At 44.7% G+C, this 27,385-nt stretch overlaps 1 protein-coding gene across 1 annotated transcript in view; it reads right to left on the reverse strand.

The window, feature by feature from the left end:
* Positions 1-26,983, reverse strand: part of GDPD4 (glycerophosphodiester phosphodiesterase domain containing 4) — a 54,466-nt gene extending 27,483 nt beyond the window's left edge. Inside the window, exons 1-5 of the mRNA XM_073316638.2 lie at positions 26,902-26,983; positions 24,460-24,520; positions 19,128-19,347; positions 11,315-11,418; positions 8,239-8,332 (exon numbers count right to left, since the gene is read on the reverse strand). Coding sequence (XP_073172739.2) covers positions 8,239-8,332; positions 11,315-11,418; positions 19,128-19,310 — 381 coding nt within the window. The 5' untranslated portion in view covers positions 19,311-19,347; positions 24,460-24,520; positions 26,902-26,983. The remainder of the gene's footprint in view (positions 1-8,238; positions 8,333-11,314; positions 11,419-19,127; positions 19,348-24,459; positions 24,521-26,901) is intronic.
* Positions 26,984-27,385: the final 402 nt, after the last annotated feature.

Genomic DNA, 27,385 nt, shown 5'->3' on the forward strand with positions numbered 1-27,385 from the left:
CTTTGTGCAATAGAGAGCTGAAAGAATAGGAGCTACCACCCAAAACATAGGCCATAAACATGGCTGGTCAGGAATCAGAGCTCTGGGGAAGGAGGGCTTTGACTGGGGGCTGAAATGCAAATTCAGGGTGCTGGATATTGTTTGACAGAAGAGTGTGTGTGTGTGAGAGAGAGAGAGAAGCAGGAACACCATAGCAGCACACAGACAAGATGGCAAGGCAGCACCAGACACAACCAGAGTCGCTTCTGTGGAAAAAAGCTCAGAGCTTTTGGGCAGAGTGCTGGCTGGAAAGGGGCTTGAAATTGTGAGCAAAGAAACAATCTCCTGTTTGATTCTGACTGCATTCAGGGAAACAGGACTTTGTGTACATTCTTTGTAACACAGGATTGCATCAAAGAAATACCTAACATCCATTTCTCCTCCCACAAGGTTCACCACTTGGGTCAAAAAAGGGAAGCAACATTCTGCCTCACAAATGGGTAACATCTTATCAGAAAGCAGGCACCTCTAGCAGCATGATAGAAACCCAAGGAAAGAATATGTTCTGATGTGAAACATTTGTATCAGCTATTCTAAAACTGGTTAAAAACACTTGTCTGTGGCCCATAATGCCAGTGCAATATTTGCCCTTTATTACAGGATAGATCCAAAAGGTGAAAGATTCTATGCAGGTCTTTCAAGTGGAGCACAGAACTCACAGCCCAGCAGGTGAGGAGACCAGGATGCCTTTACACCACCCTTCACACCCCTAGGGATCATTTCGGATGAATGGGGAGCAGTCTTAAGCTATGGCAGTCACAAGCTGCTTAAGGACATCCCCTTCTATCCCTGTGCACATCCCCCAAACTAGAGCTTGCGAGGGGACATGGATAATACAGCCATAAGCTGTCCTACACAGGGCTTGGGCTGGGGGAAATTCTGTGCTGGCTGAATGCACAGCTTTTATGGCAGCACCATATTGGGGCTGGACCTCACCTACTATCAGAAGGTAGTGCAAGTCACTTGGGATCCAGTGAAAAACACTCCCAAGGTGGAATTTCAGTGGGGTGTAGGTGCCTAAATATCCTTGTGAATCCCACCCTCAGTTTTTCCAGGATGACACTGCTTGGAAATCAGTGCTCTTTAGCCAAAGGGGGGATTTTAAATGCACATGCAATCAGAAAGAGGAGCAAGAGAATATAGCAAATACAAATCAGAGTTTGAGCATTGGCCTGCTAAACCCAGGGTTGTGAGTTCATAGAATCATAGAATATCAGGGTTGGAAGGGACCCCAGAAGGTCATCTAGTCCAACCCCCTGCTCGAAGCAGGACCAATTCCCAGTTAAATCATCCCAGCCAGGGCTTTGTCAAGCCTGACCTTAAAAATATCTAAGGAAGGAGATTCCACCACCTCCCTAGGTAACGCATTCCAGTGTTTCACCACCCTCCTAGTGAAAAAGTTTTTCCTAATATCCAACCTAAACCTCCCCCACTGTTCAATCCTTGAGGGGGCCATTTAGGGATCTGGGGCAAAAATTGGGGCTTGGTCCTGCTTCGAGCAGGGGGTTGGACTAGATGACCTCCTGAGGTCCCTTCCAACCCTGATCTTCTATGATTCTTACGTGCTGTCTCCTATTGCAACACCAGCTCACTGTCCCCCAACCATAGTCTTATAACACTATTTTCTTCCCGTTATGTCAGTTTGGAGTTGGGATGTGCACAGTTCAATATGACCCTAATCAGCCCTAATCTGGCTGACTACAGCTCCCTATTAACCAAAAGTCAGTCATGCTCCCTGGTAGCAAATGTACACTGTCCTTTACACACCCATTCATCCAAACCCACAAGCTTCTGGAGATTCCCGCTGTCTCAGTAACCCACATGAACACAGCAGCTCTATAAAGCCAAGCACTGCTTGAACTACAGGCCCTAGTCCACCATCTTCGATGCAGCAGCAGAATCATAAACCTCTCTGTGTGCTGTAGCCACCAGAGGAGGACAAATAGCCACACTCTGTTACCATGTGGTTACATCTCCAAAACCCTTTGGTTGGTCAGGTTTGTACTGGATATAGGAAAATAAGATCTGTTGCCCTTACCACCACTAAGTCTGGAATTATATTTCAATTAAACCATCTCTATCCAACTTTTTTTGTGTGGAGGGAGTAAGAAAATTGTTTGGGGAAATGGATGGCTGTTGAATTAATTGAAGCTGGATGTCTGGAAAAATTACACTGAAGTGGACAGATGGAGAGGATCTTTGCAAAGACAGTAAGTGCTTTGTTGTGCGAGGCTTTGCTCAGCTAGAGGGGGCTGGTGGAAAGAAGAAAGTTTGCTTCAGTGATTCAGAATAAGTGAGGAGAAGGCTAGGGCGCTGTGGTCGAGATTAGTCATTAAGGGAGATGACAAAACACTTCCAAACAAAACCAGTGCAACTAGAGCTGGCTACCGGTCACTACAGAATTGTTCTATTCAAACAAGGGCTTCAGTGTGCTCAGGCCTGGGATGGGACAAGCCATCAAGGTAGACCATCAAGGCAGAAACTTCGCTGTGCCACTTCCCTACTGGAATCATGCACATCACATGATTGGGAACAAACGGGCAACGTGGCAGCTTTACTTGGAACCTTGGCCAAAACCACTTCCCACAGAAATCTCGCAGCTTTCTCCATGCCAGAGACCATGGAAATTCAAGTCAGCATAGTTCAAAGTCAAAAGAAGACACTTTCCCACACCCCATCAGTTGGGGCAATTAACATTGAAAAAGATTGCCAACTGCAGTGGTAAATTCTCCATCCCTTGGAGTTTTTATGTCATGGCTGGATAATTTTCTTAATGCTGTTCTACAGTTCAACCACGAGTAACTGGGCTAGACATAGGAATCACTGGATGGAAATTCTATAGCCAGTGTTATGCAGGCGATCAAATTAGATGATCATTATGGTCCCTTCTGGCCTTCCCAGCTATGAAATCTATTAGATCTATCTCTTCATTGATCAGCACATTGACCTAGGTTGGTTCAGAAGTAGACCAGACCCAGGTAGGGAAACAAGCTGCAAAATATCACGTACTGCCTTCCACCAAGCACAAAATGATGGCAATGAAGATATTTACAAGGGTAAGGTGTCAGAGTAAGATAGACAGGGATAGTTCCTTATATGTGGGAGGGAATGTTATCTACTTATTACAGAGAGTATTAGGAGCTTGAACTCCTCGGGCCTACTAGCAGCTCTGGCAGTGACTTTGTGTGTGTCCTTGGGCAAGTCATTTCACTTCCCTGGGCATCAGTTTGCCCGTCAAGCATAATATATTAAACTACCCCTCAGGGCTGTTGTGTTGAAAGTCGGGATTAATTAACTGCACTGGAGATCTCTGGGTGAAAGAACAGGACCATACCGTCAGGAATACAGCTTTATGGGAACACATGTTCTTTGCCAGAGGACTGTTTTAGTCCTCTCACATGTTTCCTCTTGACCCAGACCCAAATCAGAACTGGACCCTACATTGTTGTACCAATTCTCTTCTGCCCCTGGATGCTGCTCTCACCCATGCTGCCTCTGTTGCTTCTTTTGCCACGGGCAGGAACCCAGAGGGGGTGTATATTAGGCAGGCAGGCGGAAGAGGGAATTTCTGCACTGGCTGTGGCTGAGAGTCCCAATGAAGCCCCTTCCCCTGACCGGCCATATACTCTTCGTCTTCCCTGTCACAGTGCCTCCTGTAGGTCTCCTCAAACTCTTGAGAACTGGACAATCCTGAGGGTTTAGTGTTTTCCATTGTTCTGGAGGGTTAAAATGTGGCTTAACAGCCCTGTTTTTCGGCACATGTACTGCAAGGCACTGCTTGTCGTCCTGCAGCTTCAGAGACCCCAGGCCCTGAGCCAATTCTCAGGCCACTCTAATGACTCCCCCTTCATACAGAAAAGACAAAATCTTGGCCCGTCACACGCACACGCACTGGCAGCATCAGCAAGACAGCTTCGTTGCTTAAAGCTGACCTGGCAAAGGGAACGATCAGGGTGGTGCTCTCTCTTTTACGTGTTCAGGCTTTGTAAAGAAAACCTAGAATTAATTCTTAGTATTATTTTTCCCCGAGTTTTTTAATCCTGGAAATCCTTAGACATGTGATAAATGTCATGTCACATCTTCCCTGGCTTGGAAAACCTGCTGAATGGCTGTGGGAGCTTATCCATCTTTAACAGAGAGAGGTTTTCTTCCAACTGTTGGTTAGGCATTTGAGTGAAACAGGCATTAATAAAAAACAGCAAATGCAGAGGTTAACGCTCTTGAAGAAAACCCTTTCATTTAATCAGGCTTCACCTTCCTGGGGAGCTCTGATAACATCATTCTGCTAGTTTTCCAGTCCTCCAAAGTATCTCTTCCTGGAAAAACAGGTAGGCGAGACATTAGGCTCTAAAAGAAAAGTTGCAACCACACAAAACATCCTCACGCTTTTTGGGTTGGGAAGGAACCCAACTGACTACATCTATAAATGTTAAAAAAAAAAAACCCTCAAAGAACAAAAAAACAAAAAGTGAGCGTGGCCACAAATCCATTTTATTTTCCTTCACAGGCCACTTGGAAGACCAGAAGTTGCCTCCTGGCAATGGCTCGCAGCTCTTACTGTCCACACTAAAAGTTGCCACATTTTAGCTAAATCAGTATAGCTAAAGGGGTAAAGCTCCCCTGATGTGGATCCAGTTATATCAGTATAAGGGTAGGTACCTTATACTTGGTACAGCTATTCCTGTATGAGAAGGAGAATAAGGCTTTGTCTACACTGCCAATTGAACGACAAAACTTTTGTTGTTCACAGGTGCTTAAAAAAGCCCCCCCTGAAAGACACAAGTTTTGCCATGGCAAGTGGCAGTGTAAACGGCTCATTGTCGGCAGGAGCACTCTCCTGTCGACAACGCGAACCCCACTCGTAGGGGGTGGAAGTATGTTGGCGGCAAAAGTGCCAACAAACAGCATTTATACTGCCCGACTTTTAGTGACATGGCTGTGTCGCTGAAAGCTGTGTAGTGTAGACAAAGCCTTCGCTACAAGGCACCTCTAGGGTGAAACCTTCTTATGGGATGGAGGTTGATAGGTGTGAACTCACCCTTCAATTAACAGAACTTCAATTAAGCATAAGCCTCCTTAAGACAAAAGGTGTGTGAACCAGTCCACAAGTTTTTAGTGAGTATTGTTTTGTGTGGGTGGGTGGGAAGGCAGAACATAAAGAACAGGCAAGAAAGCCTGGAAAGAGAGACAGCCTAAAGGAGCAGCTGAAAGCCCGGTGGCTGACACGGGAAGAAACCTGGGAAGAGGGGTTTGGGTGAGGGGTGCAGGCTAAAAGAGTGCTCTAGTGCTGTTTCCTGCCATTTGATTCCTTCTGAGTTCAGTGACACAGGACTTTGTACACTCTTCAGACATAAACAAAACTGCATCAAAGACATACCTGATTACCACCAATTTCTACTCCCACCTGGAACACCCACAGGGCTCCAAACTTTGACTAGTCACTTGGGTCCAAAGGTGCAATAATACCAGTGGCCTTGTCTACACTTAAAAGGTATACTGTAAGTATACTAATAAGAGCTATACCGGCAACCCCCACTTTGCAGTGATGCTTAAAACAGTTCCCTGAACAGAGTAAGCTGTACTGGCAAAAGGACTTTTTCTGGTATAACTGCATCTTCACTAGGGTTTTTGCCCGCACAGCTCTGTTGTTAGGGATGTTATTTTTCACATCCCTAAGGGAGATAGCTGTGTAGACAAAACATTTAAGTGCACACTTAGGCCATGCCTACACTACAGCGGCACAGCAAGAGCACAGCAGCTGTGTCTCTGAAGTGCTGTAACGTAGACACTTCCTACGTCAACAGAAGGGGGTTTTCCATCCATGTAGGCAGTGCACCTCTCCAAGAGGTTGATCTACCTGCGTCTACAGTGGCGGTTAGCTTGACCTAATTATGGCACTCAAGGCACAACATTTTTCACAGCCCTGAGCAAGGTGCCTCGGCTGATCTAATTTTTAGGTGTGGACCAGGCCCAAGCCAATCCAACTGTGTCCACATTAGGGGTTGTAGCAAGTAACTCCGTTAGTTAAAAAAAAGAAAAAAGTCACCCACCTCACCAACATAGTCATACTGGGACAGAGCCTGTGTAGGCCAGGCCTAAGGCTTTGATACTGCAAGTCAATCTGTTTCCAAAACTTGGGAATCCATATCTCACCTTATAGGGTGGTCACACACTCAGAGATGCTATCAGGGACCTATGCCCTGCAGGGGTTCAGCTGCATTATGCCCTTTGAAAAATACTTTGGGGTTGGGGGGGGTGGCAGAAGAAGTCTGTTTTAATAGTGGGCTCTGGCTGAAGCAGCTCTGGACAGAGTTAAGTCTGTGGCGATAAGAGCTTTCACTAGGTTAGTACTAAACTGGAGCAATCCTGTGCTTGACAGAAGGAGTCAGGTTTCAGAATTGCAGTGATAAGGCGCAGGGAGCTGTTTCTTTCCCTCATCAGAAATGGCAGTGTGTTTCCTATGCTCTCGCTTCCTTCTTATCCTAATCCTATTTACTTTGGGGCTTATTGCCTCCTGGCGCCCACCACTCCTCCACATAGATGCATGGAGCAACATCACCAAATTAGACACAATGACACAGTTCTGCAGCAAGTAGGGCAAGTGCCATTAGAAACACTCTGCAGCTTTTCTATGGCTTCTGTAAAGAAATACAGTCCCGGACTGCTTCTGCCTAACTGGTAACCTGGCTAGCTGAAGAGACACATGTTAAGTATCCTTGTAGCTCCCATCACCACAGTATCTGAGCACCTCATAGTCTTTAATGAATTTGTCCCCAGTGTATAGGGCAGTGCTATTATCCCCATTTTAAAGTGGGGAACTGAGACACAGAAAGACTAAGTGACGTGACCAAGGTTGCACAGGAAGTCTGCAGCAAAGCAGGGAATTGAACCTGGATTTCCTAAACCCCAAGCTAGTACCCCAGCCACCAGGCCGTCTGTCCTCTCACATGGTGGTATACTGGGGTGGGTGAAGCTCTCACCCACCAATGCCTGTGATGGATCTGTTCTGTAGGTAACAGACCTCAGGATCTATGGAATCAATGTGTTGCCTTTCACCAGCACCAACATCATCTTAATGAAGTATTTATATTTGCACCATTGCTAAGCAGGAGAATGGTTACCATTTTCCGTTTATGTTGTGGTAACACCTAAAGGCCACAGGCAAGTAGGGCCCCTATTTGCAGCCTTTTTTTATTTACGTTAGAATAAAATGTCATAATTTATTTGTACTACACTAGTGCCCAGGGCCCAGTCATGAATCTGGACTTCATTGTGCTAGGCGCAGGGTAAACACAGAACAAAGTATGCTCCCTGTCCTGAACAGCTAACAACCTAAGTATAAGATGAGAGGGACAACAGGTGAATGCAACAAATAGATGGGGACCAGCACAAGGAAACAATGAGATAAGAATAATGTAGATCATTAGTGGCATAGATGAGTCCAAGATGTAACCTCAGATCAGATCCAGCCCCCTCAAATTTCAAAGTGTGGTTGGGGGAAGAGTGAATTCAGAGTCAAATATCTGAGACTGAACCAGTTTCTTGAGTTTTGGCTCTAGATCCAGAAGGTGGTCATTTTCCAAATCTGTCTTGTAGTTAAGGTTTTTGCTTTGTTTTCTGAGAGTGCAGGGATGGGGAGAGAAGATGGTAGAAATTTCAGGACAACAACATCTATTCTTGTAACAGTTCCACCACTGTGAACAGTGAAAATCACACAAGATCAGTGCCTCTTGCCATATATCCACCTGCTGTTCGACAAAAATCTCAGGAGATCAGATAGGATCTCATGAGATTTTTAAAAGGTAAGATCCCATGTGATTTTTGCAATTGTGGGCATAATTTTCAGGAGAGCTGTTTGTGAGCATGTGCGCCCTTTTTGTTTAAATCTGTAGCAGGAAACCAGGCAGGGGAGGGGAGGGGTATGTTTCTAATTAGAAGGTCTACAGTAAAAGAGAGAAGCAAAACAGTTTTAGGGATAATAATGCTTTCTGCAGTCTAACGAATGTCCTTGTTCAGGGTTAGAAGAAGAAAAGTGACTCTTTCTGTGATTCTTTACCATTGATGCTTGACTCAGTTTTTAATACTTTTGTGCTGTCAAACCCAAACGTTAGCTGAGACTAAATGCGGATGCAAACACCAATTGCGTGGTCCATAACTAGCTGTCAGGCAACAGCGCTGTTTAAAGATAATGTTACTTACCAGTAACAGTGTGATGTATGTAAACAAGACTGCAGCTAGAATCAGAAGAAAAACAGACCAGAGAAACCAGTGGCCTGTGTTTCCATAGTTGTACCTAAAATGCAATAAAATCTTATAAACTGTCTGCAATTATTAAGAGTTACATTTAAATAAATGGAGTACTTGTGGCACCTTAGAGACTAAACAAATAAATTGGATACATTCCAATGAAGTGAGCTGTAGCTCACAAAAGCTTATGCGCAAATAAATTGGTTAGTCTCTAAGGTGCCACAAGTACTCCTTTTCTTTTTGCAAATACAGACTAACACGGCTGCTACTCTGAAACCTATTTAAATAAATGTAAGAAATAAATTCCCTTCCATCCCCCCACACTTCCCTCCTGAAGGAACACAGCTATGCATTTCCTACTAGGAGGAAACATGTTGATATAATGGAATCCACCTTCATAAAACTGGAGTGACCATAACACAAATGGCAAGGTAGGGATAAAATGTATTTCTGAGAACTGGTCCAAGAGCATCGCTCAGATAAGCTTGCTGGTCCTGAGAGTGTTTGGATTGATCCAACAAAGTGTTTCTACTCCTGACAGGCTACACAATGTTGGAAATTAATTACATCATTTGGAATAATATCTTCTTTCCCTGCTGCATCCACACCCCACTTCATCTTGACATTACTTCACTAGCCAATCCCTTACAAACTGCTTGCCTTAGAGACAAGGGCTATGTGTCACTTGGAATTCCTCGTTTTCACTGTTATATGAAGTCTTGGTTTCTAGCACTAGCTTTTTAAGACAAGGCCCAACAACACAATATCAGAATTCAACTCTCTTTGCAACTGGTCCATGAACATGGCACTCCTGGCTAGGCTAGATGGTGCCTTTCCACAATGAACCACTCCATTCCCACCCCTTAAACAATCAAAAAGGCACCAGCTTGGGGCTGGGTGAAGAAAGGCACAGGGGTCTTTTATTTCTTCTCAGAACTGGTAAAGCACCCAGAGACCAAAATGTTGAGTCAAATATGCTGTAAATGCCCAGATTAAGATTAGGAGAGGTGTGCTGCACAGACAGTTACTGACCCAAATAAATAACAATGTTACAGTTTTTCCCCCAATCTTGGAGTTCACTGAACTCTGATTGGTTCTAGATGTCTAATTTGCATGATCACTTCATATTTCAGAGTGCAAGGATTCGCATAGTCATCAGCTGATTATTTCTCAATATCCCTGCTGTGAACAAGCAAATTGCTCAACTCCAATTGGCTATGCTAATCCTTCTGCTCTGCTGTACTCAAAATTTAAGCTGTTTGACAAACACAAAATTGCCTTCCCAGCTTGACCTTTTTAGAGGAAGCAGAAAAAATCCAAGAGAAGGAGCAGGGGAAAAAACAAACAGTGTTTTTGTTCATTTCATTTAATCTTCCCATCCCTTTTCCCATGGTGCCTTTCCCTAGAGACAGGCAGGTCACATGTCCCCAGAACAATTGTTATGCTTGAGTTACAAACATCTTTGTATTGGAGAGGAAGGATGCTCTTGTGGTTAAGGCACTAGACCGAGTCTCAGATCTAGATTCTGTTCCTGGCTTTGCCATACACTTTCCATGTGACCTTGGGCAAGTCACTTTGCCTCAGCTCATCCATCTTCAAAATGGGGATACCAATTCTTCTGTTCTCCCACCCTTTGTCTGTCTTGTCTATTTAGATTGTGAAGTCTTTGGGCTCTAGGTACTACTGTAATACAGATAATGATAATCTACTCTGGGAGAATGCCAGTCCTTCTCACCCCACCCAGTTTTGAAGCCGTGTAAATAAAAGGTCTAATAGATACTCAAGGGGCGAGAGCCTTATTGAGCTGTGGGAGAAAAGGGAAGGTGGCGGGAGGGAGGAAAGTGGGGAGGGTGAAGAGAAGGGGAGAGATAATGGATGAGCATAGGAAGGGAAGACAGACCAAAGTGTTTTCTTTGTTTGCGGACAGCCCATTTTGACTTTTGTAGGTGTTGTCTTTCATTTCACAGATAGTTTAGGGCCAAAATTTTCACCCGTGAGGGCCTAAAGTCAGGCACCTAAATACATATTTACACCTCGAGCCACCCAAAGCATCTCAGCTCAGCTCTGGTGAAAATCAAGCCTCTTTAATTTAGATGGATTTAAGAGCCTGACTTTAAGTATCTGGATATGAAAATTTTGGCCTTAATATTTAAATAAGCATTTCCATCTAACAACAACTTGAGGCTACTTCCTGTTATAAACCGGGGATAACACTACCCCGTGGCAACAAACACCAGAGCCTTTGGCCTTGGACTGTATTTTCTGTAAAAACCTCGCTGTTCTGCTTCAGAGCATATTCAGCCCAGGAGACGGTCATTAGCTTAAAGAAAAGGAATACTTGTGGCACCTTAGAGACTAACCAATTTATTTGAGCATGAGCTTTCGTGAGCTACAGCTCACTTCATCGGATGCATACCGTGGAAACTGCAGCAGACTTTATATATACACAGAGAATATGAAACAATACTCATGCTCAAATAAATTGGTTAGTCTCTAAGGTGCCACAAGTACTCCTTTTCTTTTTGCGAATACAGACTAACACGGCTGTTACTCTGAAACCGGTCATTAGCTTGTAAACAAGCAGCGCCCTCATGATATCCTCAAAATAAAACTCAGCACTTTCCATCCCCCAGGTGCCCTGTGTGCATTAACTAACGAATCCTCCCAGCCTGACCAGGGTAAGCATGAATTAGCCCCAGTTTGCAATTAGGAAAGGCACCACACACATTGGTTAAGGAGCCCAACATGCTGAGCATCTCCTGTGAGAGGCTGAGTATTCTCCGTTCCCCTTACAGGCAATGGGGGCTTCTCACAGGACCATGACCAGTGCGATGGACCCAGCTTTGCACAGCAGGTTGTTGCCAGAGCTGAGAGAAGAACTCTGGCTTTCCTGATGCATAGTCCTGTGCTCAGTATATTAGAACGCGCTGCCTGGCCTCATTACCCGTCCTTCCTCTCCAGGCAGACAACTGGCTATTGACAACCTAATTTCAACTGGGTGGGGGAGGAGGGAGACTGTGCTACTTACCAGTCGAAGTTATTGTAGTCATTCTTTGCTTCCCCCCACATGTACAGAAAGACTAAAGAGAGGCAGAATGCTCCAACGAGAAATGGGATGAACACACATTCCCCCTGGAAATGGAGAGAAAGGCCAGGGGGTTAAAGCCTTGTTTACACAATGACGGACAGCATACACTGCAGGAATATTTTTGACCCTCAATTTATCCCAGATGCCTGAGGCTTGGTGTCAGAATCACAGAAGTCAGAGAGGGAAAGGACCTTATTAGCTCACCTAGTCCAGGTCTGTACTGGCAGGGGAACATTCCCTACAATTTGTTCTTCAGCGCTTTCTCGATCAGAGCTTTAGATAACTCATGTGATTGAGGCCTCCACTCTTCCCATAGGAGACAATCCCACAATCTACTGGATCTCACCATTTGTAGTTTACCCTGATTTTTAGCTTAAATTTTCCTTTTCTTCATTCAATCCCACTACTCTTAGTTTTATCGCCTGTTCTAGTGGCACTCAGCATGAGAAGAAAATGAACTAACTCTTTACCGTTGTCACATTTGTTATTTTATTTGTATTGCCGTAGCACAGAGGAGCCCCAGCCAGGGACCAGGACCCCATTGTGCTAGGCACTGTACAAACACAGAACCAAAACATGGTCCCTTCTCCAGAGTCAGAGAGTAGTGTGCTGTGAAAGCAGGGACAAAACTCCAAGTTGCTACTCTGAAGATGTCCTGCAGCAGAACGTGGAGGCCGCTTGTGCCCAAATGGAGTGAGCTGTGATACGCCCAGGAGGGGGAAGCTTGGCTAGTTTGTAGCATTCTAAGATGCATCCTGAAACCCACTTAAAAATCCACTGTGAGGATATGGCTTGTCCCCATGCCCTTTCTGCCATGGCAACAAAGAGCCTTGGAGATTTTCTAATGGGTCTGGTTCTCTGCAGGTAGAATGCCAGGGCATGCCGGGAGTGAAGTATCTTCTCCTCGGAAGAAGGGTATGGTTCTGGGAAGAATACAGATAACTGGATTGATTGATTGATTGATTGATTGATTGATTGATTGATTGATGTGGAACTCAGACACAATCTTGAGGAGGAATTAACCTAACAGAAACCATCTCCTTGTGAAATACTGTATAAGGAGTGTCTGTCATCATGGCTCCCAGCTCACTGACCCTTCTTGCTGAAGTGATGGCTACTAAGAACATGACCTTCATGGGTGGACAGATGGGTCATGGCACATGTGGCCAGACATTCAAAGAGCAGGCCTACAGGTGTTGAGAGGACAAGGTTAAGGTCTCATTGAGCCATTCCCCCAATGACCAGTGGGAAGGTCCTCATCAAGACCTTCATAAATCGAATCAAGGTCAGGTGTATAAAGATAGAAAGTCCTTCCACCGGGGGGGGGAGGATGGTGCTAATCGCTGCTAGGTGTACTCACAGTGAACTGACGGCTGAACTTGAGGTCTCTGAGAAGAGGAGATAGTCTCAGATAACTGGAACACCTACAATATCAAGTGTATGCTGGTGGCGACATGTCCAGGTCAAAAAACACCACCATTTAGCCAGGTAGTAGAGTCTAATAGGATCCTTCCTGCTTGGGGTCAGGATTTACTCAACAGGGGTGGAGCATGAGTGTTCTACCTCCAACACCCATCCAAACACCCAGCTGTGAGGCGGAGTGAGTGCTGGTTGAGGTACTTGACTTTCCCCCAATCCTGAGTTAAGAGATCCTGAAATGCATGCATCCTGATAAGGGGGCACACAGGCATCATCAGGGCTCTGTGAACCAGAATTGTCTGGCCAAGGGTGCAAAGAGGAGAATGGTGGCTCTGTCACATCGAATCTTACATATAACTTCTGGTGTAGGTGGATGGGAGGAAAGGCATATCTGAGGTCATCTGTCAGGGAAAGCATCGCCCTGGGAGTCTTGGCCTATGGCTCCCCTGGAGCAATATATGGGAAGCTTTCTGTTCATCTGGAATGCAAAGAGGTCCCATAGCACAGTTCCCCATAGAGCAAATATGGTGGTTAGTTTTGTGTGGTGGAGCTCCCATTTGTGGTCTGCAGAGAAGCTTCTGCTTAATCTCTGTGCTAGGGAGCTCTGAGCACCCAGGAGATATGATTTCTGATACACCTGTTCCAAAGTCTGATTGCTTCCACCCAGAGGGGATGAGATCTCGCTCCTCCCTGTTTGTTTATATAGGCCACTGTGGTGATATTGTCGGACGTTATTTGTACATGGAGTGAGCCTACGAAGGGAAAAAGGCCTTGCACGACAGGCCAACTGCTCTCAGCTCCAGTAAATTTATATGAATCCTGGCCTCTCATGGGGTCCAGGTACCCTGAGCAGTATGACAGTCTATGTGATCACCCCATCCTGTAAGGGAGGTGTACATCAAGATGGTGGCCCTCAGTATGGGAGGGCTGAAGGGAGTCCCCACTATGCCTTTGTTCGGTTTGGACAGCCAAATGAGGGAGGTGAGAACTCCAGAGAGAATGGTGACTTTGGAGGTGATGTGATCCCTGTTTGGTCTGTAGGTCGAATGGAGCCAACCTTGTAGGCACTACAGGTGGAGTCTGGTGAAAGGTGTCACCTAGGTGCATGCAGCCATGTGGCCTAACAGGGAGAGAAACTGATGCATCGTCGTTCAAGGTTTGTGGGTGATGCAAAAGATCAGGTTGCTCATCAGTGATCACATAAAATCTGTCTGTGGGAAGGAAAGCTCTCGCATAGATTGAGTCCAGCCATCCTCCTATAAAATGCATTGTCCTTGTGGGTGACAAAACAGACTTGTCTTTGTTTATACAAACACTTAGGTGGCAAGGAGGCACTGAAGAAACTCTGTTGCTCACATAATTTCTTGGCGAGATTGGCCTACCAAGAGCCAGTTGTCCATGTACGGAAATACCCTAAATCCCTGATGCCTCGTCTGGGCCGCTACCATGGTGAAAACTTCCATGAACACCCTGTGTGCCGTTGCAAGTCCAACGAAACTATGAGGAACTGGTAGTGCTCTTTGCCAACCCTGAAATGCAGGAACTTCCCATGTGATGGGTGAATTTCCATATGGAAATAGGCTTACTTCATCTGAAAAGCCATGAACCACGCTCCCTCCTGAAGGGAGGAGATTATAGATGCCAGTGCAATCATCCTGAATTTCAGTTTTCGGATAAAGATTTGAGTTACTGAAGGTCCAGGATGAGTCTCCATTCTCTGTCTTATTGGGGGACTAGGAAATATGGAGAGTAGAACCCTCTCCCCTGATACTGAGGTGGGATGCTCTTTATTACCCCCTGGTGTAACAGGGATTCCACCTCCCATTGAAGAATCAGTTGGTGAGGGGGTCCCTGATGGAGGTAGGAAGGTGGCTTGCGAGGAGGGAAAGAAAAAATTCTATGGATAATCTCCAGAACCCAACTGTCCATGGTGATCTTGCTTCAACTCTGGGTGAAGAAAGTAAGACGGCCTCCAAAGATGATGGGAGAAGAAGTAGGTGGCATCTACGTGGGTCTTGATGTGCATGTCAAAAATGGCTTTTGGCCTGCAGTTGGGAGTACGTGGCAGGTGTAGCGGTGAAGAGAGCTCAGAAATGGGACTTCTGAATCCTTTGTTGCTTACGAGGAGGTTCAGGTGGACACTGGTAGTATGGGGTAGGTGCAGGAGGTAGTCGTGGTTGAAAATGTGGCTCTATCTAGTGTTTCCTTCTGGGGGCAAGAGTGTAAATCCCGAGGGATCACAGGGTGGATCTCAAGTCCTTTGCAGAGTCTAGAGACTCAACTGTCTTTTCATTAAAAAGGTTGGATTCATCGAAGGGGAGATCTTGGATAGTATTTTGGACCTCTGTAGGGAAGCCTGGCGACTACAGCCAGGAGTGCCTTCTCATGATCAGTCTTGTGGCCAAAGATCTGGATGCTGTGTCTGCAGCATCTACCACAGCCTCGTACTTTGCTACCAACCTCCCCTCATCCAGAGGGGACTGGAACTGGACTTGGTCTTCCACAAAGAGTTTGTCTTTAAATTCCACAAGCCTGATGTAGGTGTTAAAATTGTATTTTGCTAATAAAGCTTGATAATTAGCTATGCAAAATTTGAGGCCTGTGAGGGAGAAAACCTTCCTACTAAGGAGGTTCTGTCTCTTTGACCAGTTATCTGCCAGGGTAGACTTTTGGTAGTGCACCCAAGCTCTCTCCAATAGCTGCCTGTACCACCAATGAATTGGGTGCAGAATGGGAAAACAAGAAGTCAGCCCACTGGGCTGGTACAAAATAGCATCTTTCAGCTCATTTTGATGTAGGTGCATAAGAAGCTGATGTATGTCAAACTGATCTGGCTGTTTCTAATACAGCCTCGTTAACTGGAAGGGCCACCCTGATGGGTCCCTGTGGCTGTAAAACGTCCAGAAGCCGATGTTAGGGGTCCTGGACCTCCTCTAGTGGGATGTGTAGATCATTAGCAACCCTTTGCAACATCTGATATTGCCAGTGGTCATTCAACAGAGAGGGCCATAAAGAAGTGATAGTATCATCCAGAGATGCTGAGGAGCCCCATGTCGGAATTGGTGGTACCAGAGGAACACCAGTTCCACCTCATGCACTGATGGAACTGGCTAATGAGAGAGGGAGGAATGGTACAACTCCTGAGAAGGGTCTGGGCGTCTGCCATAGGGGTCCCAAGGGCCCCAATGTGGCCAGAAGAAAGGATCAGTCGCTGTGGCCCCCACAGGAATCTATACCAGATGTCTGGGGTGGGGTCAGAACCCGAGGAATAATAGTGTCTCCGCTGTCTACCAGGGCTCCTGTGCCTTCAGGGAGATCCTGGTGCAGCTACCTCCTCTGACTCCTCCAATTCTGAGTATGGTTCTGTCAGTAACAGTGGCGTTATTGGTACTGAGGCACTCCTGCCTGATGGATAAAGATGGGACCTCTCCTGAGGCAACAGTAACAATTCCACCTCTGAGATGGCAGATGAAATTCAATGTTGATAAATGCGAAGTAATGCACATTGGAAAACATAAATCCAACTATACATATAAAATGATGGGGTCTAAATTAGCTGCTACCACACAAGAGAGATCTTGAAGTCATTGTGGATAGTTCTCTGAAAACATCCACTCAGTGTGAAGCGGCAGTCAAAAAAGTGAACAGAATGTCAAGAATCATTGAGAAAAGGATAGATAATAACACAGAAAATATCATATAGCTCCTGTATAAATCCCTGGTACGCCCACATCTTGAATACTGCATGCAGATGTGGTTGCCCCATGTCAAAAAAGATATATTGGAATTGGAAAAGATACTGAAAAGGCAACAAAAATTATTAGGGGTATGGAACAGCTTCCATATGAGGAGAGATTAATAAGACTGCGTCTTTTCAGTTTGGAAAAGAGACGACTAAGGGGGGATATGATAGAGGTCTATAAAATCATGACTGGTGTGGAGAAAGTAAGTAAGGAAGTGTTATTTACTCCTTCTCATAACACAAGAACTAGGGGCCACCAAATGAAATTAATAGGCAGCAGGTTTAAAACAAATAAAAGGAAATATTTCTTCACACAATGCATAGTCAACCTATGGAACTCCTTACCAGAGGATGTTGTGAAGGCCAAGCCTATAACAGGGTTCAAAAAAGAACTAGATAAGTTCCTGGAGGATATTAGCTAAGATGGGCAGGGATGGTGTCCCTAGACTCTGTTTGCCAGAAGCTGGGAATGGGCGACATGGGATGGATCACTTGATGATTACCTGTTCTGTTCATTCCTTCTGAAGCACCTAGCATTGGCCACTGTCGGAAGACAGCATTGCTGGGGTAGATGGACCTTCGGTCTGACCCAGTATGGCCATCCTTATGTTCTTCTGCATCCTGGGACCCTGGGCATAGTCCTGGGACCAGTGAGGATTTCCCCAGACTGTGGGAGTATTCTATTCTATACTAACTAGAATTCCTAAGCTAAGATATAAACTATTTAAAACTACATTTTACAGGTTCTGCAATAGTGAAGAGGACACAATTCCAACTCAGGCCATGCAGCAGTAAGAAGGAACAGGGGAGGTGTCAACTCACGTTGCCTCTTATACCCTCAGTCGGAAGCACAGGGAGAATTGCTGCACATGTGTGGGTAAATGGACACTGCTTTGAAGAAATTCCCACCTCAGGCACATGCCGCACATGCGTACCCAGATGTGGAATACACACGGGGACCATCACTCAAAGAAGAATCATAGATTCCAAGTCCAGAAGGGACCATCAGGATCATCTAGTGTGACCTCCAATATAACACAGACCACAGAACTTCACCATAATAATTCCTAGAGCAGAGCTTTTAGAAAAACATCCAATCTTGATTTAAAAATTGTCAGTGATGGAGAATCCACCAGGATCCTTTGTAAATTGTTCCAATGTTATTTGCTCTTCCTGTCAAAAATTTCCAGTCTGAATTTGTCTAATTTCAGCTTCAAGCTATTGAATCTTGTTATACCTCTCTCTGCTAGACTGAAGAGTCCATTATTAATTATTTGTTCCCTACGTAGATATTTACCGATTGCAATGAAGTCACCCCAAAACCTTCTCTTTGTTAATCTAACTAGATTGAGCTCCTTGAGTCAACCACTGTAAGGCAGGTTTTCTAATCCTTTAATAGTTTTATGACTCTTCTCTGAATCTTCTCCAGTTTATCAACATCCTTCTTGAACTGTGGTCACCAGAACTGGACACCATATTCCAGCAGCAGCTGCACCAGTGCCAAATACAGAGATAAAATAACCTCTCTCTGCTCCTACTTGAGATTACCTTGTTTGTGCATCCCAGGATTGCTGGTTGGGCCATAACATATGCTGGGAACTCAAGTTACCACAACCCCCAAAACTTTTTCAGAGGATAGAGTCCCCCATCCTGTAAGGATAGCCTACATTCTTTGTTCCTAGATGTATACAGTTACATTTAGCTGTATTAAAACACATATTATTTGCTTGCACCCAGTGATCCAGAGTGCTCTGAACCAGTGACCTATCCTCTTCACTAGTTACCACTCCCCAGTTTTTGTGTCATCTGGAAACTTTATCAGTGATGATTTTATGTTTTCTTCCAGGTCATTGATAAAAATGTTAAATATCATAGAACTGATCCCTGCGAGACCCCACTGGAAACACACGCACTTGATGACAATTCCCTGTTTACACTGACCTATCAATGAACCAGTTTTTAATCCATGTAATGTGTGCTGTGTTAATTTTATAGTGGTCTAGCTTTTAACTGAAATATTGTGTGGTACCTAGTCAAATGCTTACAAAAATCTAAGTATTACCTTTTTCTACCAATCTTGTAAACTCATTAAAAAAAATCAAGTTAGTTTGACAGGATTTATTTTCCATAAATCCATGTTTATTTGCATGAATTATGTTGCTCTCCTTTAATTCTTTATTAACTGAGTCCTGTATCAGCCACTCCATTATCTTGCCTGGAATCGATGTCAGACTGACAGGCCTATAATTACCTGGGTCATCCTGTTTACCCTTTTTAAATACTGGCACAACATTAGCTTTCTTCCAGTCTTCTTGAAATTCCTCAGTGCTCCAAGACTTATTGAAAAATCAACATTAGTAGTCCAGAGAGCTCCTCAGCCATCTCTTTTAAAACTCTTGGATGAAAGTTAACTGAACCTGCTGATTTTAAAATGTCTAACTTCAGTAGCTTCTGCTAACATCCTCCAGAGATACTAGTAAGTTTGCATGAGGCATAAATCAGGGCAGAGTTTGGCCCATAGCACCTTTCGAATACAAGTGTGATGGACTTGTCCCATAACTAACAGCTCACAGTAACAACATGCTAACATACCATCTTGCAGCAGAATTTTCCTGGCTCAGTCCTTCTCCGCTGATATCGCTTCCACCGGCAGCTGTAGAACCCTGCCAGGCAGGAGATGAAGGGCTGATGTTCATACCGCTGCAGCAAGTGCCGACGCACCACCTTCAACTTCCCAAACTTGAGCTTCTTGAGACTGATGGAACTGCTGTCCATCTGAGGAGGCTTATCTCATTTTCCCTCTGAAATGAAACTGAAAATCATCAGGGGACATTTGTCCCATATCTGCTCTTGCCTCCCTGGACAACACATTTCACATAGCTTGTCTGACTAGCAGGCTTGCGCCAGATTTTGCCCTGAGTTAGACCTACTGTGTGATCCCATTAGGCCATACGTTCTCCTGCATGTAGAAAGCTGAATGAAAAAGGGAACCTCCAAAGGATGAGCTGCCAGCCTTTTCTGTTGGCATGCCAAGACTGGCAGGACAAGATGGATGTGAAGGTATGTGTTCTGTTTCTTTAAGACTGGCAGGATGGGAACTGGGGAAGATTCTGTACAGAAGCTCTATAGTAAAGCAAAGAAAAAGAAACTGAGTGGATAATATTGTTTCCATTATCCTGATGGAGTCCCTTATTCAGGGGCAGAAGACAGTGTCTCCTGTGATTCTTCATACACTGGCACTTGTTTTTAGAGCTTGTTTTTAAAGGCTTTTGATGGAAAACACACCAAACCAAAAATATTACACAGAAAATTTACCTTTTTTCAACCAGCTCTGATTGTTTTGAACTGGTTTAATATACACAGTAAGAAAGAAAAATCAACTTCTCCCCGCCTGTGGTGTGGCGGTGCCCCACCCCTATGCCAGATTGGGCTACAACAGGCCAGAGCTGCTGCGCAAGGCAGCAGCCAATCAGGGACAGCCTGTTAGAGAGCCAATCAGGGCCAGGCTAGGCCCTATATAAAGGCTGCCCAGGAAGGGAGCAGGCAGTCTCTCCCAGGCCTTCAGAGGGTGAAGGTCTGTCTCCTGCGGACCGGACCGGACCGGACCGGACCGGACCGGACCGGACCGGACCGGACCGGACCGGACCTCACCTCACCTCACCTCACCTCACCTCACCTCACCTCACCTCACGTCCGGTACCTGCCAGGCTGCAGGCCCTGAGAAAAAGGGCCTAGCTGGTGCAAAGGGGCCGAAGGGGAAACGGCCAAGGGAGAGAGATGGACAAAGGGAGAGAAGGAGGGCAGGCAGGAAGGCTGCTGCCAAAGGGTCCCTGGGTTGGGACCCAGAGTAGAGGGTGGGCCTGGGTCCCCCCCTTGCACTTCCACCTGGCCGTTGGGAGTGGCCATCATGGACTGCACCAGACCCCTACCAAAAGGGGTTAGACTTTGGGGTGTGGCTGGGGTGAAGAGAAGGACTGCTGATAACACCAAACCCCTGGAAGGGGGTGAGACTGGAGCAGTGGACACTGCTGGAGGGCAGTGTCCTGAAGAGGACTCCGCAAGCTGGGAGCAACGTGGGTCAAGATGCCGATCTAGGGCAAGAGATGGATGGGACACCACTGGCAGAGGGCACTCTGCATGAACTGAGCTAATTCCCAGAGTGAACAGTAGGAGGCGCTGCAGTGGTGAGTCCCAACCCTGTCACACACCCCACATGCAACAGATTTCAACTCTCCACAAAGACTTTCAGTTTGATAAGCCTGGGAGACAGCCCGGATTGTGGCAAAGTACAATTTATGCAATGGACAATGAAGCTGAAAATATTTTAAAATAATTTGTGCTTGCTACAGGCCGGTCAGCCTCACCTCAGTCCCCGGAAAAATCACGGAGCATGTCCTCAAGGAATCAATTCTGAAGCACTTAGAGGAGAGGAAAGTGATCAGGAACAGTCAGCATGGATTCACCAAGGGAAAGTCATGCCTGACTAATCTAATTGCTTTCTATGATGAGTTAACTGGTTCTGTGGATGAAGAGAAAGCAGTGGACGTGTTATTCCTCAACTTTAGCAAAGCTTTTGACACTGTCTCCCACAGTATTCTTGTCAGCAAGTTAAAGAAGTATGGGCTGAATGGATGCACTACAAGGTGGGTAGAAAGTTGGCTAGATTGTCGAGCTCAACGGGTAGTGATCAATGGCTCCGTGTCTAGTTGGCAGCTGGTATCTAGCGGAGTGCCCCAAGGGTCGGTCCTGGGGCCGGTTTTGTTCAATATCTTCATTAATGATCTGGAGGATGGTGTGGATTGCACTCTCAGCAAGTTTGCAGATGACACTAAACTGGGAGGAGTGGTAGATACGCTGGAGGGTAGGGATAGGATACAGAGGGACCTAGACAAATTGGAGGATTGGGCCAAAGGAAATCTGATGAGGTTCAACAAGGACAAGTGCAGAATCCTGCACTAGGACGGAAGAATCCAATGCCCCACTACAGACTAGGGACCAAATAGCTAGGCAGCCATTCTGCAGAGAAGGACCTAGGGGTGACAATGGACGAGAAGCTGGATATGAGTCAACAGTGTGCCCTTGTTGCCAAGAAGGCCAATGGCATTTTGGGATGTATAAGAAGGGGCATTGCCAGCAGATCGAGGGATGTGATCGTTCCCCTCTATTCGACACTGGTGAGGCCTCATCTGGAGTACTGTGTCCAGTTGTGGGCCCCACACTACAAGAAGGATGTGGAGAAATTGGAGAGAGTCCAGCAAAGGGCAACAAAAATTATTAGGGGGCTGGAACACATGACTTATGAGGAGAGGCTGAGGGAACTGGGATTGTTAGTCTGCGGAAGAAAAGAATGAGGGGGGATTTGATAGCTGCTTTTAACTTCCTGAAAGGTGGAACCAAAGAGGATGGATCTAGACTAGTCTCAGTGATAGCAGATGACAGGACAAGGAGTAATGGTCTCAAGTTGCAGTGGGGGAGATTTAGGTTGGATATTAGGAAAAACTTTTTCACTAGGAGAGTGGTGAAACACTGGAATGCGTTACCTAGGGAGGTGGTGGAATCCCCTTCCTTAGAAGTTTTTAAGGTCAGGCTTGACAAAGCCCTGGCTGGGATGATTTACTTGGGATTGGTCCTGCTCTGGGCAGGGGGTTGGACTAGATGGCCTCCAGAGGTCCCTTCCAACTCTGTTATTCTATGAACCAGCAGAGCTTTGAGACTTGGGCTTGTCTAGACATAAAAGTTGTATCTCTATCACTATAGGTATATATAGCTGAAACAGTACAACCCCTTAGCTGTGGGCTCACTATAAAAGTTATACCTGTATAGCAATTCCAGCATGGGAAGGCGAATAAGTTATTGATATGAACTGGATGAAACCTTGTTATGTGTTGAGTTAACACCTCATTGAGATTGCTAGGTGTGAACTCACCATTCAATTAACGTAACTGTAAGGATAAGCCCCGTCTAAGACAAAAGGTATTTAGAAACTGGTCCAGGAGATTTTGGATGAGTATTGTAATTGGGTGTGGGGGCAGGAGGAATGGGAAAACAGATTACACAGAAATTGATATGAGATGAGAAGAAACAGGAAGAGAGCACCTGAAGGAGGAACTGAAACCATGGTAGCTGAGCTGACTCTGGAAGAAACATGGGGAGAGGGTTTTTGGGTTGCCTGAGCTATGGATTATGTATTAATTATACTGATTACTTAAGAATTCCCAGTTAACACTCTGAGGTTTGATTAGGTTCCTGTCCAAAGATCTGGCCCAGTATTATTAAAATTACTGTTCAGCTGAGAACCACAGTGTACACAGTTGCAACACGCACTCTTAGCCCTGGTCTACACTGGGGGCAGGGGTGTCAACCTAAGATACTCAACTTCAGCTATGCGACTAGCGTAGCTGAAGTTGGCGTATCTTAGGTCGACTTACTTGGCTACTCACCCGTTGACTCCACCTCTCACAAGTTGGAGTTCCGGAGTTGATGGGGAGCGTGTTCAGGGATAGATTTATCACATCTAGATGAGACTCAATAAATCTATCCCCAATAGATGGATCACTACCCACCGATCTGGCTGGTAGTGAAGACCTGCCCGTAGGAGCTCTTCTGTTTTTGTAATAGTTATATTAATACAGTTAGCAAAGTCACCAACACTAACCCAGCAAGGTAGATAAAGATAATACAAAATGTACATCTGAACATCCAACTCTCACCATCCCTTGCAGAACAACCTGAAATGTTAATCATTATCTTCCTCAAACAGCTTTTATAATATGTTCTACTTACACCACTACACCTAATGCATATTCAGCAGGGGTTTTCCCCCTCTTCCTTACTTGTATTTCCTCACCCTCCTACTGCTGGCATGACCTTATCCATAGGTTAGCATATTAATGATCTCAACATATTGTCATGTACGTCAATTTGTTGCCAAGGCAAGTTTGTGGTTATGCATCTGCGGATGTTCCTATCCTACAATATCCAAAAGCTGGTATCAATTCATATTCCTGTGGTTATCTAGTCATATACAAAAATCCCCTAAACATAGTATTCCCAGATCCCCAATAACCCAGGGTCACTGTTGGGTAACTCACTCATGCTAAGACTCATAGGCCTCAAAGCCTTATGCTAACTGCTCAAGCTAATGTCTTATAGGATGTAGGCTTGTAGGCTCATTGCTTTACTGCCTTAACTTATGTCTGTGCCTTACCTAGCAAATACCTATAGGCTACAGGGCTCAGGCTTTAAAGAGTGCTCTTGGTTTTGTGAGCAAAAGGTGTTTCCTGCTATTTGACTCCTTCTGTGTTCAGAGACGCAGGACTTTATACATTCTTTGTAAATAAACAGAACTGCATCAAAGACATACCTATTACCAATTTCTACTCCCTACTGGATCACACACAGAGCCCCAAATTTTGGCTAGCCTCTCGGGTCAAAAAGGGGAAACACTGTCCTGTATAAGACCCCTTTATATAGGTATAACTGCAACCACGCCAGAAGTTCTACCACAATCACTAGATCAGTAAAAAACAAAATCACCCCCCCACACACACCCCAACCAGTTATATTGGTACCACTTTCAAGTGTAGACTGGACTTTCAGTAGCAGTAAGAGGACTATGTAGGAGATGATCTAGTAATTAGGTTTTAAACACAACTTTCAAAATAAATTATCACTAATGTGTGAGCTCACTTGGAACAGACAGTGCAAGTGGCACAACAGTGTGAACTAGTGAAAAAGTAATTCACCTGAGAAGAAAGTAGTGAGATTATGGTGCAAGGAGTAGGGAAAAACCTCCCATGGGAGAAAACAAAAGCACCGTTTTTTAAAAAAAAAACCCTCTTATGAGCACTGGGTTAGTTGGCAAAAGCGATTTTTGTTATATTGCAGAGCTTGGGAAGTGATAGTGTCACTTGATACATATTACCTGTTTGGAGCTGAAATCAGGAATGTCTCCTGCAAGTCGCACAGGGCTCTGCCTTCTTTACCTAATTTATAAAATACAATAATAGTTAAAAATAGAAATGTGCAGTTTACACTTTCCATCCTTATGCATGTTTCCACACAATGAATTGCTTGTGAATGAACTACAGAGCAAGAGTTTATATTTTTATTTGAAGTGATTTGATAAATCATTTGAAACAATGGATACATTCAGAAAATCTCCTGAGCCATTCACAGACATTTTGCCAACAGAAGAGGTGACATTGGTCAAATTAGTTACAAACTCTATCTAACATGTTCTGTGTTAAATTCTCTCCTCTGCAGTGATGCAAATGAGAGTAAATTATGGCTGTGTTTCATGCAGATCTATATATGAAAAAGATTAACACATCACTATAGCATTGCCAACACCAAGTGTTCCAAAATCATGAGTCAAACCTCATAATACCATGAAATCGCTTAAAAAATAATAAGTGCTGGATTTTTTTTAATCTCAGTTTTTAAGACATTACATTACTCAGGTCATATTTTCAAAGCTTTTCTCTGCAAACGTAAGGGCTAGAAACTTCACTTTTTCTTTAATAAATCTGAGATTCTAAGTCAATCACTTGCCTCCAAGGCTTGCAGCTTTAAGACAGACACCAAATATCACAATAAAATTGCAGAACTCAATGTCATTATTTATATAACATCAGAAACGTGCTGTATGGATTACAAACAGGTCTGACCGTTACCTCTGTCCAGGAGAGTTACAGCAGATCTAATGCTCCTATTCTATTTGCATAGCTTACGTATTTTGCATCTTTCCATTAATGGGTCAGCTCCTGTTCTTGGATATTTTGGGATCAGGTTATTCCTCAGTTTTTTATTCAGTCCTTACTTGGTGTTTGATCCTACACCACTGAGGGCAACAGAAGCTTTGCCATTGGTGTCAATGTGAGCAGGATCCAGCAGTTAGACAAAAATGGGAATTTGCCAAATAGGAACCTCAGGATTTGGGCCATTTTTACTTCATACATTCCCAGAGCAGTCTTAGAGCTCCCAAATCTACAACTATAGGTATCCCATAGGGCAGAACATACACTCCATGTGCATCCAATGCCAGTGACTTTGGAAGTTTAACATGTACCAGGAATGCAGAATCAGGCCCTTACTATGTATCGAGGTGCTTATCTGGTTCCATCACCACAGTATCTGAGCATCTCACAAACATGAATGAATTTACTCTTCCAATGCCCTTGGGGGTAAGGAAAGAATTAGTCTGGGCCCCAGTTCAGCAAAAGCACTAAGCAGACACTTAACTTAAAAATGCCCTGATGAACTGGAATCTTAGTTTTTCTTTATAAATTGTTTCCACAAACCCACCCACAACCCGCTAATAATTTTTTGGCAAAATTAAAATTTTACTCCCTCGAGTGGCCTGGGGTGAGCAGAAGTGAACGGAACACACAAGAGGCACTTTCACAGTCTGAGTCTTAGCTCCGCATTTTGTAACTTGTGTATAAAAGGCAACATTTCATTCACCATTTCACATCCACCTCACGTCACATTGCCAGCCCCTATTGCCCCTAGGTTTCAACCTTACTGCTCTCTGGGTTTCTTCTTCCCATGTAAAAGTCTGTATTTCAGACCATTTGTCCCCGGATCTCTCAGCTTCATTTTTCCAGGCTGAATGTGTTTTTCTTTGCCTGGTATTGAAACCAGCTTGTTATTAACACTCTCCCTGGTCTCTCTAATCTTTTCAAACTGAACTGCCCCCCAGCCCTTGTCTCTGTCTGCCCTGTCCCTTCTCTTTCTCAACTCAGAGACCTGCTTTCCTGCTTCTCACTTCCCAGTGCCTGTCGCCCAACGGACACAGAACTTTCCAGCCTTAGTTCCAGGAAGGCCCTTACTGGAATGTCATCAAGCATTAGATCAGCTTATCTTAAAGGGCCAGCAAATTCTAAAGGGGCAATAAACCCAGTAGCTAATATCAGCTGCTGTAAATTGGCATAGCTCGACTGAAGTCAATGAACATATGCCAACTTGCACCAGATTGACCACTAAGAGTCAAGTGACCCACATAAATCCCTGCAGATTTTTGGTGTTACCGATTAAATGAAGTTGTGCAGCCTTTGTGAATGGAATTTGTTGCGCCTCTCAGACTGATCAAATTAGACATTGGTTAGACTGGTGACCACCCGCAACTATTGTGATCTACAAGACTATAAGTTATGCAAACCTATTTGTATTTATTGTTACCTGTCCCCCACCCCTGTTCGTTTAGTCACCTGTTACAATCCTAGAATTAGTTTTATCAGACAGATTTCATTTGGTTTGATTACAACGGGGCCATCATCGGCCCTACTAACAGCAGAGAAAGGACTCCATTGTCCTAACTCCTAATCGCCTAACATAAAGGTGATTCAAAACTGAGGCTACTCACGACATAGGATCTGTCTATGTCTGGACCAGGACCAGCAGTCATGGATTATCCAATGGCGACTCTACAAACTCATCTCCTGTTTTTCAGTTTTCTGTAGAAAGAGTTATAGGGCAGAGTTAAGGTTATTTAGGCGTTCTTGAATCTTTTAAGTGTCACCTTAATGTGGAATTTCCAGCATTTCTAACATTTCTGTTTTTCTGAGAAAATGACAGATGTTCCCTCAGAGGTTTTTAATAGAACACAAATCTTAACTCCATGCAGGTTATGTTTTGCCTAGGAATTTCCTTAGCATTTTGAATAGGTTTGAGATGAACGTCCTTGATATTAGGATAACCGTTGTGGCCCAGATCTTCAAACATGCTCAGTGCCAAACAACAACCACTGGCATGTAAATTAAGTGGCTAGATTTTTAAATGGTACCTAAATTAATATTTCATTTAGATGGCTAAATCGGAACTGAGCTCTTTAGAAAAATCCAGCCCTA

This window comes from Lepidochelys kempii, chromosome 1 (assembly GCF_965140285.1).
Source record: "Lepidochelys kempii isolate rLepKem1 chromosome 1, rLepKem1.hap1, whole genome shotgun sequence".
Taxonomy (NCBI): domain Eukaryota; kingdom Metazoa; phylum Chordata; order Testudines; family Cheloniidae; genus Lepidochelys; species Lepidochelys kempii.